The sequence below is a fragment of the Pelodiscus sinensis genome, chromosome 4, assembly GCF_049634645.1.
Source record: "Pelodiscus sinensis isolate JC-2024 chromosome 4, ASM4963464v1, whole genome shotgun sequence".
NCBI lineage: Eukaryota > Metazoa > Chordata > Testudines > Trionychidae > Pelodiscus > Pelodiscus sinensis.
In genome coordinates this window covers 82568344-82580942 of record NC_134714.1, presented here as the reverse complement: position 1 = coordinate 82580942, position 12599 = coordinate 82568344, and the positions used below count along the sequence as shown (strand labels likewise).

Genomic DNA, 12599 nt, shown 5'->3' with positions numbered 1-12599 from the left:
GATTTGCAATGGCATAAATCTGAGAAATGATTCAAACTGTAGAGTCTGGGAACCACATCACCTTGATGACCTCGCTAGTGTTAACGAATGTGCTCCATCTACTGAAATTAGTTACTGAATCATGACAAGACGGATCTTGTTACATCAGCAAAGCAAGATGAGGGATGATGATAAAGCTAAAAGACTTCAGATGTAACATTGTTTGTATCTGATTCTCTGTCATTCTTCCTTTGCTTGGACCTACCAGAGGTGTAGGAAGCCTTGAAGCCGGTGGCTGCACCAGTGCCGCCTCTGACAAACTCCACAAGCATGTTTTTGCCAGAAGCTGTTATTGTTGGGGGACTCTCTGTCCCACAAGTCTTGTTCAGTAGAACCTCAGAAGACTGGCTGACTCCATCATATATTTTTATATACTCAGTTTTACAGTCTTTGGAGGTTTGCAGATTAAAGGCATCAAACTGCAAAGAAACCTGAAAGGAAAGAGGAAACAGCCCTTTTAATGCCCACCAATCAGGTTCATTTTAGACAGGTTCCTTTAGAACAGAGTAAGTTGAAACTGGATATGAACCAGAACTGGAATTAGTTATCTATCATCTCCTCCCATGTCCTGAACTTTTGTGGTTCAGATAAACCAGACAGAGCCCTGAGCAGATAAAACATTTTGTATCCTCATCAGTTTCCCCCAAATGAGCTGCAGATATCCACATCTGTGGATGTGGTACCTGAGGATATCAAGCAGATATCCACACATTTGTAGGCTTCTAGATACAAAAGGTGTATCCACATTTGCATCTGTATATGCAAAAGAACTGTGTATACCTGCATCCACATATACAGATGCAGTACCAACGGATATAAAGCAGATAGCTGCAGATTTGCAGGGCTCTAAAAACAGGATCTGAATGTGAACTGCCATTCCATTGGTTTTGCAAAACTAAGATCCAACCAATGAAGTTTTTCAAAATCAAAACTACTCCTGTCTTTTTCTATCCCTAGTTTAAGCATGTGAATATGAATGTTATAAATTAGAGAAAGAAAATAGCTATTATGTCAGCAGTATATCCCAAGAAAGGAACTTAATTTGAAATCTGTGTCATGTTCTATCTGGCAACTGAAGTGTAACAAGCAAAGCTAAATGCATAATCAGACAGACATCAGTACAATTACATATAAAAAACTATCAGATCCCATAATTACCCTTTTGGATGGGATTCGGATGAGACTAAAACAGGTAGCATTGCCTGAGTTCTTTGACTGGTAGCTTTCAGAGCTCAGTGACCCAGATGGGCTATCAAGGATGGTGCTGCAGCGATCTGACAGAAAAAAACAAAAACAAAGATTATACCAGAATCAGATTTAGAGACTCTTTTACATTCAAGTCAGGTACAGCGTGCTCTGGTTAGAATGAAATGATCTCCATATTGTTATCTGTCAACCTTAATGTTAAAGTCTTTGCATATATGCAGTAGTTAAATTCACTCCACTAAATGAAGAGATGCGTAATTCTAATTTGCAGATCATTCATAAATATCTATATTGAAATAACAAGTACATAGCACAAGGGGAAAGCACCAGATTTTTGTATCTAAAGTCCAGAACCAAACAAAGGGCCATACGTTTACAATTTCTTTTTACACGTGTAAGAAGAATGTGAGAAAATGTAATTTTTCCGAGGGATTGGCATATGAGCTGAATGGGTTTCCAGTAGTGATGGGGAAAGTCAGCAAAGTATCTTCTTTTTCTGGAGGATGTTTTCTATTCATCCTGATTCCCCCGAGACTTAGAATTTAGTTTTGTATTTTGAATGGGAGGGACTATGCCTTCTCTGGTAGTTAAAATTAAAGAGTTAAATATTTATTATTTTAAAATGTTAATTATAATGTAAGTGTTTAAAAATCTGTAGGTTTTGGATGGATAAGCTGTGACTAAACTGTTTCACATTGGTGAGTCTCAACACTGGTTTTGGTCTTTTGAGCTCTGAAATCGCCTATGTCTGCAGTCAGAGATTAGTGTGATAACAGATGCTTTGATGTTCTTATAGTTGTTTTTTGAGTTCCACCGAAGTCAAATGACCGAAAGGAAGCACACAATGGAAAGACTACATGGGCCAAATTCAGAGCACTTCCATGGAACTACACCCTCTTACACCAAGGATGAGTTGGTCCAACAGATTTGGAAACAAATCGTATACTGTGTAGTCAAGATGTGTCCCAGTCTTCATCTTTGGTTTGCAGGTTCAGTCTCTGAATACCTGCCATGTGTTCTCACTGCACACAACGACCCACTGAACATAGCAGTTTCAGGATGTTCCAGATGCAGCATCTCTCTACAGGGCTACTCTAGTACCTCTGTGAGGGCTCTGAACAGTAGATGAGCAGATGGATATGATGTACTTACTGCAGTTGTAGAGCTTGTTGATTTTGGCCACATCCAGGTTACTCAGTCCATATCTCTGCCCAACAGGTACAGAGGCATCAGGAATTGGCACAATTGTTGCTTTCCCAGGCGTGTTAGAAAAAGCATTTCTGCAGGAACAAGAAGAATCACGTTATCTATATCTAAAGACATTTTACAGTATTCATTTGTATAATCCATATGCTTTACACCAAGAATAATATGTGCATTAATTACTCCCACCCTACATTACAGCTGTATAATTCTTGTGACCAACCATTTCATCTAGAAAAGTAATGAATACTGAGTACATGGTACATTCATCCCTATGTAGAGGACCAGCACCAGTCTGGCCTAGGCACCACCTAACACCAAATTCATGGAGTTACCTTAATGGTGAATTTGGCCCAATAATCATACTTTAAAGTACACTTTAGCTCAAGTGATATATAGGTTCTGTTGAAGGAAAATAGTTTCTGCTGTTTATGGTGATGGGTGTGGGTGTGGGGGGAAGGAACATTAGGACATTTCTCTTATTCTTAAAGCTAATTTTTACAAAAATCTAAATCTGAGGCCAAATTTTAGCTGACAGTCAGCTATATGACCACCTGAAGAAATTATGTGTCCCTTTAAGGCCACCAGATTGGACTCCGAGAACCCCAGTACTATTGAGGACTTAACACAGAGACCAATCCAAGGTTAAGGTCCTGATTTTTAAAGCTTTGTATAAGACTGGTCCTAGATATCTTGGAAGCTGCACCTTCCCCCATGATTATGATCTCCTGCAGGATCTGTGTTCCATGGGAGCTCCAAAAACTAAAAGGAATGATGAAGGATCATGACCATGGAAGAAAGAAGCTTCACAGTAGCCACTCTTAAAACTATGGACTTCATGGACACATAACATTAGAATGACCACTGACCCCATTATATTGTGAGCTAAATGTAAAACTTAACTCTTTGTTCAAGCTTTCCATTGTTCTTGGGATTCACGAAAACAAAAGAATTCCCAAAAGCCAAATCAACCCCCACTCACCATGACAAAGCCCTCTTTGTTTACCTCTTTTGTCAGGGGTGCAGGGCAGAGAGAGAGAGCTGTTGTCATATTTAACTTGGCGGTTTTCACATACTGTGGAGATGAGGTCCACATGAGTACCAACAGAAATTGTCCAGAGCACATGGTGTTAGAATGCAGAGAAGTAGTATGTAGTACTGTTAATAACAGAACATTGGAACCTGGCCTATTTGTCTGCTTGGATGCATTTCCACGACACACTATGTTTGCCAATTGATAATAAATGTACCCATCTGTGGTTGAGGCCTAGTAATCAATGTCCTCAGTAGTGACAAGTGAGACATAATGCTCTTATGTGACTGCCTTGAAGACTTTCAGAAACAAGATCAAACAACAGTGCTGTCAAAAGTATCTTTTATATAAACTTGATCTGGATGTCATGTGAGGAGAATAAATATGGAACAATCCTTACCGCCCTGTCAAAGAACTTTACTCAGGAGATACAGGATAATGAACTTATCCTGCAGAAAGGGTCTATTTGAACTGAATCACAATCAATCATATTTTCATCAGGAAAAATTTAAAGTTGATAATTATAAAGGATAATTGTGTCTCCTAAGTTTCACGAAGAGATTTTGTCTCTATTCACCTTCAGGAACTGAAATCCCACATTCCAACTTACGTGCCATAGTGCATCACTGAGGAATAGTCATACTGAAGGCCCAGGTTGTTGGAGTTCTCAATTTTCTTAAAGTTGCCTTCATTACCTGTAATATACAATATCATCCTTAGATATATCAGTTCCCCCCTCCGCCCCCGCTTTCCAGGAACAAAGACCAGATAGGAACAATAAGACATTAATTAATCCAGCCTCTGCACTAAAAAAGAGTTCCAGTGCACCTACCTGAACTAATGTACTCCCACATGATCTTTATATAATTGTCTCTGTCACTTCGAGCCTGTTCATGTAGAAAGCCCAGTGCATGGTTCAGCTCATGCTGAATTATCCCTTTCCACATACAGCCTTGTTTCATCACAGATACAATCTGCCCACCTCCAATCTTTCCATAGTGGGACCAGCAGCTGAGAAGAAAAGTAAACACCAAAAGAGAGGAAGAACCATATAAAGTTTGCTTTCAAACAGCTGTGGGAACTGTACAGAGAATTTCAAAATACAGTTTATTAAAGGAGTGAATGGCCATTCTCTTCTATCTTTTGTGATATCAGGGGCACATACAAGGGTGAAATTCAACCTCGTGCTGACAGCCAATGCAAGACCTAAACAACACTTAAGTTCCACATAAATCCTTAAGAGTGGTGCAGATGCTGTCCGCCTGCACAGGGTGAACTATACCCACTGCTCCTTAGAAACATGAATTTTCTAAAACTACTGTAAAGTTTATCTTGAGGTTGCTTTTAGGGAATGAGCAAACTTGACGGCATTTTGAATTGCAGGGATATTGGACAATTCTCCCTAGGCTGGATTTTTGGCCTTGACAGACTACTATGCCCCCAACTTAGAGGGCTAATTCTTCCGTGATATATTAAAATTGATACTTCCTGATGCAAATTAAGAATCATATTGTGTTCAAGTGTGTGCTATAATGCCCAGGCACAGTAGCATGCATTGGGATTGCAATTTTTATCTTCATGCTGCTTTTCCTGGGTTTGAGAGTTAAGTCTGCATTTGGTTAGTTCATGATGTTGCTTCTCGTTGCATAACACTGAGCATTAGACTTTGTATGCTCAAATGGCGTGGAGCTTCTCGAATAAATCCTGTTCACTTTCCCCACTACATCCTCTCAAGATTTAAGAAGCAAAGGCATGAAAGGTGGGATAGAAAAACTTTTTTAATAAGAAACAGTGCCAGAGGGACTTACCCTTTCCCTGACTTAATATTTAGATAGTCCAGTTCTGTGGTGCGATTCACAAAATCAATACAAGTTAGAGTTTCAAATTCTGCCATGGCTTCACTAAACCTCTGCATTTGTGCCTCATCTGGGGAAGAAAGTGTTAATTTACTTGTTGCACAAAAACAATTATATGAAGCATAACAGTCAATGTATGATCAAAATGAGGCTTATGAGGAATTTAAGTGGCAAGTCAATCTCATGCAGAATTTCACCCTAACAGTTTTAATGGTGATAAGTCTCAGAGGGGTAGCCAGGTTAGCCCGTATCTGTAAAAATAACGAAGAATCTTGTGTGGTTAAAGACTAACTGATTTATTTGGGCATAAGCTTTCACAGGTCAAAATCACTTTGTCCAATGCATGAATGACGAAGTGCTTTTGACCCATGAAAGCTTATACCCAAATAAATCTGTTAGGGTACGTCTACACTTGCTCCTAGTTCGAACTAGGGATGCAAATGTGGGTGACCGAAATTGCTAATGAAGCGGGGATTTAAATATCGAAATTGCTAAAATACCAAAATTGTTAATGAAGCGGGGATTTCATTTTTTGAGGAGTAATGTTAGTTCAAACCAAGGGGTTTGGTTCGAACTAATACGTCCCAGCGTGCACTTTCACTTTCGAAACAGCTGTTGAGCGGAGTAACGCTCCAGCGAGATTATGCTAATGAAGTGCAGGATATTTAAATCCCCGCTTCATTAGCAATTTCGGTCGCCTACATTTGCATCCCTAGTTCGAACTACGGAGCAAGTGCAGACATATCCTTAGTCATTAAGGTGCCATAAGACTCCTTGTTGTTTCAATGGCATAGTGCAAGGCCCTTTTCTTAGGCTACGTCTAGATGGCAAGCCTCTTTCGAAAGAGGCTTTTTCGAAAAATATTTTTGAAAAAGCCTCTTTCAAAAAAGAGCATCTAGACTAAAAACAGTACTTTCGAAAAAGCAAGCCACAGTCTGGCAGTCTGAATGCCAGGCAGTCTGGATGCTCTTTCAAAAAAGCACAGTTTGCATTACATAGTACCTTTTTTCAAAAGAGCACTTTCAAAAAAAGGCGTTCTTCCTCGTAAAACAAGGTATTCTATGGTCAAAAAAACTGCCATGTTCTTTCGATTTACTTTCAAAAGAATGCAGAGGCAGTGTAGATGTAGGGGACGTTTTTTTGAAAAAAGGCCACTTTTTCGAAAAATCCCTGTAGTCTAGACACACCTTTCCAGTTGTTCTAATGATTTGGACAGTAGTCTAGTTTCTGAGTTTCTCATCTTAGATTATAGGGATGATGGTTGATTATTATGGGCAATTCTTTTGCTACATGTGATTAAAATAATTAATGCATCCACAAGGTAATGCAAGAGACACATCCCTTACAAAGTGTATATAATATATCTTATCACTGTCTGCACGAGAATAGTCAGCAGCATGGGTACAATTAACCTGAGACAATTGCTCTCTTTTCCCACTTATCTCACTGTAATGTATAGCTTGTCTCTGTATGTGTGTCATAAGTGAACTAGTGGCATGTGTTACCTCAAATAGTTACACTGACTAAGTTTGCATTTGAAATTTAATTAATATTTTAATGACAATTAATTAAAAAACATAGACATGCAAATCACCATAGTCGGTCGAGAAGATATAAGGGACACGGACAATTCCATCACTAGACTGGGTCCAAAAACATGGGCGACCCGAACAGCCAATAGCACTTCGGCTCCTTGTCATAACAATATCACCTTCACGCAAGTGCTCGGTGCTGTCTGTGCAGACAGAAGGAGGAATGGAATATGGAAAGATGAGAGGGTTGTTTGGATTGGTTGTTTGGGATGTTCTGGCTCAGTTAGCATTTAGGTAGGGAGGGGTGATGAGAATTGACAGAGAGAGAGGTTTATGCTACCTTAAAAATATCCACATTTCACTATTCAAAATTCAAAACAGAGAACAAAAAAGGGAGTAGGAATGGAAGCTTCAGGAACAGACAGAATGAAGAGGGTATGCAAAGAAATGTATGAGAGACACTAAGAGAAATTTTTATCTGCTGGAATAAAGTCAATTCAAAAGACTGCTGGAAGGGAAAAAGGGGGGAAACAGAATATAGAGAAAAGAAAACTAACGCAATAAATTCAAAAGCACCCAGAAGATTCAAAAAAGAAGTTGGAATGGGGACATAGTGGGTCTGATCAGCCACCAAATATCCCATCTATGAGCACATATTCTGAGGTTTTATGATGGCTGAAGACCCATGGCTACTTACAAGATGTTGGCATTCAAGACAATTAACCAATGATTTAAATATTCAATGATCTTTTTCTAAATCCAAGAAGTACAAAGACATCCAAAATTACATCTAAAGCCATTAACCTGCCTGCACAGTTCAGATTTCTCCAAAATACTTAGCACCTTCAACATCAGACATGCCAGGTACAACTGGACAGATTGACATCCTTTGCAGATTAAAAGACTGCTAAGCAAAAAGAACATGCCTCATCTATAAGTTTGTCTAGAACTCTGTGTGTTCATAAGATCAGAGAAATATTTGCTATTTGCAATTGCTGTAACAGGCAGCAGGAATAAAAGACACGGAAAAGAACCAAGATACGTATACAGCTGTGAAGTCATTACTTGCGTTAGCTTTCAAAATTCGGTTAAAAACATCTTCTTCTGTGTCCGTCACTGCAGCCAGCTCCACTTCTGCACAGAAATGCAAAGATGTCAGTTTGCCTTTCCCAAAGCAACTTCAGACTGGAGTTACTACATTGATTTCATTCAACATATTTCTGATTTACACCAGTGTGTGTGAAATCAAAATCAAGTCCAAAAGAAAATTATGAGATGGTATGGCATAAAACCATTTATTTATTCTGCTCAGAAGTACACAATCTTGTGACCCCCACAAGAGCTATGGTTACTTATTAGTTAACACAGTCTCATAAATCAGTCTATTGTTTTGTGGTTTTTTTATCACCACCCCTCAAGATGCAGATCTTTGGTTCCACTGAATCCAGATTTCATAACTCAGGCCAAATGGATAGACATGAACGGATGTTACACAAACATAAGGCGAAGAATAGACCTTTTTCTCTCTCCTCTTAATGAATAGTTAAAAGCCGCAACAAAAATTGCTTTTACAGGGAACAAATTCAAAAGAGCCTTTGGATCGGATTCTCCACTCTTTTACTCTAGTTTGCAATCAAATTTATCTGTATCAAACGTCAGTCAGTTCTGATCCATTGACCCTGAAACTTCAGTGCAACCTAAAATTCTTCAGTGGCAGCAAATTTTAGAGATGGCTTTAACTGATTCAGCAACATATGAAAAATTACTAAATGTCGGGGACTCTATTAGTCAGTCAAGGGCCTAATTCATTTAGGTGCTTTTAAAATTTCCAGTAGGCACCACTTTGCATCTTTAGACACCGAAACACATTTGTAATTTAGCCCTTGATCTTGAACTTCTTGCCAAGGTCCAGATTGCTTGCTCCAGTTCTATCATAGATGGCGTTCTGGCAGAGCAGGTCTGGGATATTCAAAGGGTTCAGTCCCATTTTTGCCCCTCCCCTGCCAAGATTTTTTACTACTTGTCTCCCTTGCAGAGCGAGCTTGCTATGCTTCTATTGCCTTTCATGCCCTAAATGCCTGCTGAGATGGGGAACTTGATGTGAACAGTTAGGATAAAAGGAAGAGGGGTCAAGATTTTATCCTAATATGAATCTGTTTTTATCAATGCCTGTTGTTTAAATGTGGCAAACAATGTTTTGTTTAAATTTAAAGCTTGGACATCTAAACAAGGTGACTGTATTAATTATTTGTGTACCCGAGCTGGCATTTCAATGCCAATATTCGGTGCCTACATGCTGACCTGAGTATCTGAATGAAAGAGTTCAAAGCCCTATTTAGATATCCAGGCTTGAAAACCAGAATACAAAGGACACAGCTTTTACATGGAATTAGTGGGCAACTTTTTTTTTAAGGCTTGTTGAGTTTGGGATGCACAGATGGAAAACAAGGTCTTATTTTGTATTGTTGCATTTTTTAAATTGTTTACATTGGCTGGCTTGTAAAATCCTAGTAAAGCCAAACCTTTAATTTTCTGTCTACACTATGGATTTGTAGTCTGTAGAAGGAAACAATGGTGTTAAATTTTCCCGAAGTCTTACTCAGAGCTCTGGAGAATGGAAAGTATGAGATAATAGAGTATGTAGTTTCATATCAGTTGCAAGTTGCTGCATTTCTTTCCTTGGGATAAGGGTTCTCTGGGTGATTTTGAGGATGCCAGCAAGCCTTCTTTAAAATGCTATGAGCATCAATTACAAACAAAGCACTCGTGTATATTGTGCTTTCAAGGCTACTGCAGCACAGTTTCAGAGTACAACACGAGCAGGCTCATAAGAGTAGCCAGGTTCACTGGCCTGTGTGAAAAAGCAAGAGGCTTGGCCAGCCACCTCCTGGCTCACTATGTGGGGGGTTCAGAACAAGTATTAGGGAAGAACAAGGAACATAATATGTCCAGGTCCTTGCACACCTGCATACGACCAGGTACTCTCAAGCCTAACTTGTCCATAGCTTATTAACGTTGTGTGTCAGGCAGTACACCTACCATATGGCACTCTAGGAAACAAGCAAAGATAGAGACAATGCAGAGCAGTGCTCCAGATCTCATAATAAAATGCTTGTCATTTACAGTCAGAGTAAACTATGAGAGGACTGGAAGTTATTGGGTTCATGTTTTTACATCATTTACCTTGAGTGGATTGTAAGATGTCACTAGAAGGGGTCACGTCACTTGTCGTAGGATAAGCAGTAAAATCTACAAGAGGAAATATGGATGGTAAAGCCTTAGCAAGGTAAACTACCCAGTCCTTGTAACTTTACCCCTGAGCTAAAGCCATACCAAGAGGTGCACCCCTTATGTGCTTGTCTGTTTTTATGCTCTCTGCATCATAATATTTGCGCACCTTTTGGGGGAGGCACATGGTGCACTATGAGGGAAAAGCACAAGGCCTTATTAGTGCTTGTTTGGTTGTTCAAAGGGAAACTTCATCCCTCTCAGAGATGCTCTCCTCTGGGGTTATTAGAACAGCTGGCTTGACCATAAACTCCCAAGGGTTGTCAGCCAGATGATGCTTACCCCCTGCATGTGTGTACAGAGTGAAAGGAAAGATTCCTTGCACCCACTTTCTCATTTCCAACATGCAATCATTTGATCTGAAAGTATTAGGGTGTCTGCAGGTAGAAGTCTCAGCATGCATCTGCTGCATCATGCCTGGTTGCATCATGCCTGCTGCATCATCCCTGGGCTTTGGGTATCAGCAAGGATGGCAATGAACAATGCAGTTCAAAGTTTCTTTAACAACACCATAAATACCAGATTTCACCGAAGAGACAAAAATTGAAATAAAGATAAATTACAACTTTGCAAAATTCCATCGCCCCATAATATTTCCATTAAGGGCCCTAAATAGCTGTGAGCTCCAATGGTTCACTATTCAATGGAGTGTGTTCCTGAGTTGCTTCCAAATTTACTAATTGAAATTTTAGTAATCTGGGAGTGTGCCTTTGTTCTCACATTCTGAGACAGGGAACGAAGGAGGAACTAGTCAGTTTTCATTAGCCGTACCATAGTTCTGAGTATCTCACACAAAATTCCTTTTCACACTTCTTCCTTTGGGGTAACACACAACAGTCTTTGCAATGTCTTATTGCATGGAAGTTCTATTTCAAGTTCTAACTATTTCCATGGCTCTTTTCAAGGAGCTTTTCAATAGGTTCCCTCCATTTCTTCTGATGAAACAAATGAGAGTGAATGGCCCAGATGAGGCTTTATGGTTGCTTGTTTTATATATTTGTGGTTAAGGCCTAGCGCTTGTGAGACCTGGGTTCAATTCCCTTCTGTGCCACATCCTTCCGTGTGACCTTGGGCAAGATCCTTAGCTTCTCTGTGACATTTCCCAAATTTGTAAAAATGGGGATACTGGCACTTCCCAACCTCACAGAGCTTCTGTGAGAATGAATACATTTTAAAAAAGATTGTGAAGCCCTCTGAAATCTGCTAATAAAAAATTCTCTCTTTCTCTCTCTCTTTACATACACATATACAAACTATACAACATTATCCATTTGCAACTGCCTTCACTCTATCCCTACAGAAAGCTTTGCCTTCCTTTGCTCTCTGCAGGACTTCAGCCTTTCACTATGGCCTTTGTATCTCCCAACTCTATAGCCATTTGTATGTACAGTTGTGACTGTCTGACTTCAGCCCTATACAATCACATGCACATACATACATATGTACACACCATATTCAAATAACTCTTCTGGCTCCCATCCATTCCAGAATCTAGCACAAAATTGCTCTCTTTGTACATAAAATCTTGGACTTTTTGTAGCTGTCACCATCTCTCAATTTCTCTTCCACTCTCTATACATACAGCACTGACCTTCTTTCATAAAAAGTCCCTCATCTTTACCACAGCGGGTCCATGTGCATTCTTCAGTGCTTTTCCTGCCATCTGACCAGTGCTGCTGAATGTCCTTGCCTTTGTGACTCCATCTCTTTTCCCATTTCAACTGAAAACATCCTTACTCCTTTGTCTGCACCTCTTAATTTCTCATTCCTTCTACTGTTATTTATTATTTAACCCAGTAAAGTGTTCTTTAAAATATAAAGTTTTATTGGTCTGTGACAGTTCATGAAATAGATGGGAAATTGAGCAGAAAGCCAAAATCTCACTGGAAACCAGATAAGTGTAATTTAGTGGCATATCTATTCATGGATAAATAACTTATCAAGACTAGGAGCCTCAGATAGTGTAAATGAATATAACTCTATTGACTTTGCTGGGGCTACACCAAATTACTCCATCTGAAGATCTGGTTATGATATTTTTGTTTTATACAGTCTTATTTTAGTAATTTCTTTACATTTTTATATTTAAATTATTGTATAAATCTTACTTACTTGCATCTTCATATCCATCGTACTCCTGCAAAACCAATATACTTAAGTTTTCATTTTTGAATGTTAACTCAAAAAATCAAATCCAACAACAACAAAGTGAGCGAAATGGAAGAGTCAATCTCAGGCACTGATGTAAAATAACATTACAAACTAATATATTTCTTTTAGAAACATAGCTGGGAAATATTAAAAGGAGAGCTTATCCATCAGTCAAAGAAGCAGAGATCAGATACAGTAAACAGAAGGGTTGTGTGGAATTACTCTCACCTGAATAGGGAAGCCTAGAGTTGAATAAAGAAGAGGTGCAGTAAAGAGTAGGAGCATCTTCAG

At 39.2% G+C, this 12599-nt stretch overlaps 1 protein-coding gene across 1 annotated transcript in view; it reads right to left on the bottom strand.

Moving 5' to 3' along the window:
- LOC102449691 (astacin-like metalloendopeptidase-like) overlaps positions 1-12599 on the bottom strand; it is a 13795-nt gene extending 1196 nt beyond the window's left edge. Inside the window, 11 exon segments of the mRNA NM_001286894.1 lie at positions 245-470; positions 1198-1313; positions 2398-2525; positions 4092-4176; positions 4314-4492; positions 5290-5407; positions 6932-7072; positions 7935-8003; positions 10053-10118; positions 12270-12294; positions 12537-12599. Coding sequence (NP_001273823.1) covers positions 245-470; positions 1198-1313; positions 2398-2525; positions 4092-4176; positions 4314-4492; positions 5290-5407; positions 6932-7072; positions 7935-8003; positions 10053-10118; positions 12270-12294; positions 12537-12593 — 1210 coding nt within the window. The 5' untranslated portion in view covers positions 12594-12599.